This window comes from Arachis ipaensis, chromosome B06, assembly GCF_000816755.2.
Source record: "Arachis ipaensis cultivar K30076 chromosome B06, Araip1.1, whole genome shotgun sequence".
NCBI lineage: Eukaryota > Viridiplantae > Streptophyta > Magnoliopsida > Fabales > Fabaceae > Arachis > Arachis ipaensis.
The window spans coordinates 110,064,759-110,067,880 of NC_029790.2; the positions used below are offsets into that span (position 1 = coordinate 110,064,759).

The 3,122-nt window shown below is 32.7% G+C and overlaps 1 protein-coding gene across 1 annotated transcript; it reads right to left on the reverse strand.

Annotated features, from left to right (window-relative positions):
* Window positions 1,935-2,675, reverse strand: LOC110263805. Its single transcript, XM_021105615.1, has 4 exons — window positions 2,598-2,675; window positions 2,381-2,540; window positions 2,160-2,297; window positions 1,935-2,071 (listed from the first exon to the last, which is right to left on the reverse strand). The coding sequence occupies exons 1-4, from the start codon at window positions 2,673-2,675 to the stop codon at window positions 1,935-1,937; spliced, it is 513 nt and encodes a 170-aa protein (XP_020961274.1).

Sequence of the window (3,122 nt, forward strand, 5' to 3'; positions counted from 1 at the left end):
ACGCTCTCTGGCTCTCTCAGGCTCTCATTCTCTCAGGCATGGAAGAGGAAGATGGATGTGAGTTGTAGGCTTGTGGCTGCGTAAAAGCTAAAATGGAATTAGAGTTAGGGATTTGGAGATTTTGTTACTAGGTTAAAGGGTAAACTAGTAAAAAGAAGTATTACTGTTCGATTTGGTTTCTGCCAAGCCAACTGAAAACTAAATCGAACCGATCGGTTTAATTCGAAAAAAATAAAAAAAATAGTTTTTCAATTTTTCATTCGATTGTTAAAAATTTTGATTTGATTTTATAGTCAATTTCGATTTGATTTGATAACTTACACTCCTACTATTTAATAGTTCTTTGTTTTAATAAATTGTTTAATAGTCAAAGCTATTTGCTATTGAGTTGGTTAAGGTTAGACATCTTCTTTTTGTAAACTTCCATCCTCTCTATTATAGTAATTTGTTGCCTGCTTCTTGTTTTAATTTGTTCTTGAATTGTTGGTATAGAAAAAATGTATGGTAATTGATGGGTTAAAATAGGCAAATAGATGGATTGGATGAATATCGGATTGGACCATAACCATATGGAGATCTAAAAAGAAAACAAACCATTGTATCATTTTGATTTCTTAGAAAATTGTTAAAACATTCAATAATATTAAAGAATTCATTTTGAGTTAATTTTTTGAGTTAGTCTTGTTGTTGATTGTTTAATTTTTTAAATCATTAGGTAAAATTGTAAAATTTTAAAAATTATTGAATTAAAAAATTTAAAATTATATATTAAATAATTTTAAATTTTATTTTATATTTAATTAAATCAATTTAATTACAGTTCAACTTCTCAATCATTGAACCAGTCACTCTATTAATTTATTGACCGGTTTGATTTTCGCAACTTAATTACAGTTCAATCCGATTAGATCATTAAACTATTAAACTAGTTGCTCGACTGATTCATTGACCATTTCAATTTTTGCAATCTTGCTATTTACTCCAAGAACATCAAAGTATCTCTTCACAACTTAAAAATTTTTAATTGATTCCAACTATTAAAATAAATGGTTTAGCGGTCTTTGTTGTTGGTCCAGGCGGCTCCTATTACTAGTTTAAGCAACCCCTAATGCATCAGATTATTGTTTACAGGAGTCACTTAGATCGATTACATAAATAGTCAGAGGCTAATTAAAAATTCAATCCCATTATATATAACCAACAAGAATTCTACTAAAATTTGTCAACTTTTGTTTAGTATTGTGTTTAATAAAAATATTTTTGTAAATATGTCTAATAAAAATATTTTTTTTATGACTGTGTCTAATAAAAATGTTTTCATAGATATATTTCTTTATATGTGTCTTTTAGTAAAGAAGTCTTTAATATTAATTATTATTGATAATAAATTGACAAATAATATATTGATACCATATACTTTTTCTTAAAATTTTTAAATTGTGAATGACGTTTTGTTCGTTGAACAAATGATGGAAATAAAAAAAAAGTATTTCTTTTTAAATTTATTAAAAACTAAAATGTGAGATCTAAAATTTGTTGGCACAAATTTAAAAGTTTACTCCGAAAATAGAACAACGACAGACAAATACATGATGGTGAGATATAATATAAAATCAAAATAATTATCATTTTAGTTTTTAATTATCATTTTAGAGTAATTGTCCTAGAATATATTGTGGATAATGTTTATCCATTATTCTTCAAATAATAATTGTTTCTTGTTGTCTAAGTAATTAAGATAATTCGGTTGACAATGTTTTTGTAACACCTTCACTATCAGAAGTCACACTTTCGGCTGCGCTACTCTGATAGCAAGAAGTATTACGACTACTTTACATACTAAATACTAAAATAGGAGCCGTCGCAGAATCTTAATATATAGTGGAACAACGACTGACAAAGTTCGAAATTGAAATAAGGAATAGCTTACCGTACTAAAGAAGAGCGACTAACCGAGCAGCCGCAACGACAACAATACTTGCTACAACAAACTGCTCCGAGCAAAGACGACAGCAGTGGAATGGTGGCTCCGACGGCGACATACAACAGAGCAACTCGCGATAAACAATCCCTGGCATAAACAACTTCGGCAACAACTCTTATAGTAACCAGGATTTTGACCGGCAATGAAGGAAAACCAGAACAGGGCTAGAGTTTACCAAGAAGGCACCGGTTCTGGCGGCAGTTTTCGGCAACCACGCCCGCAACAGTGCATCTTCCAATAGAACCAAATAGAGTGGCAATAACCTTCGAGCAACTCCGATGGGCTTCATCAGCGGTGGTAAGAACGGCGGTCCCTATCACAAACAGCCTCAGCAATAACTCTCATGGGAATGGAGAATTTAACGAATAAAGAAGCTGAGGCAAGGTTAGAGCTTACCAATAGAGGATTCAGAGAAGCGGTGTCTGGCTCCCTTCGTGCTTGACGGCGTTCGATAGTAACAAAGGTATGGCGGCAACGCTGTGCAGTGGCGGCGCGTCGGCGGACTGAACGTGGTTAGGTGTGGTCTTCTTCCTCCTCTTCTCGCGGATCTCTCTTTCTGTTATAGCTCCCTCATCCCGGCACCCTCTTCCTCTCAGATCTCCTTCTCCCTTGCCAATAGCGGCGGTGGCGGTGGCGGTGATACACCCACCACGCCGCCTTCCTCTCCTTCCCCCTTCTCCCTTTCCTGCATCTCCCTTCCCCTCTCTTCCCTTTCTTTCCTCTTTTTTTTTTTCTTTCTTTAATTTTTTTTCTGAAGCTGATAGTAATTGAGTTTTGGGAAAAAGGGGTTAGTGGCGGCTGGTAACAATAAGCAAGGAAAAGAAAGAAAATTAATGATGAGGTCAAAGAAGAGAATTGGTATTCAAAAGAAGCATGCATAGTGAATCATGGTTTAATAGTTTATTAATCTTTATTTTCTCTTTAACAGTTTAAAGGTTAGTAGTCTTTTTGTTTAATACACATAGCATATAATATTTATATTAGATATTTATTTAGTTAAAATTTATATAAATATATAAAAGAAAACAATTTTGGTATCCGTTATCTTATTAAGGTAGAAAAATTAGGATTTTGTTTAGTTAGAGTTTGATTTGAGAATTTGGGATTAAATTGGAATTTGATGATAATTTTAATAAAA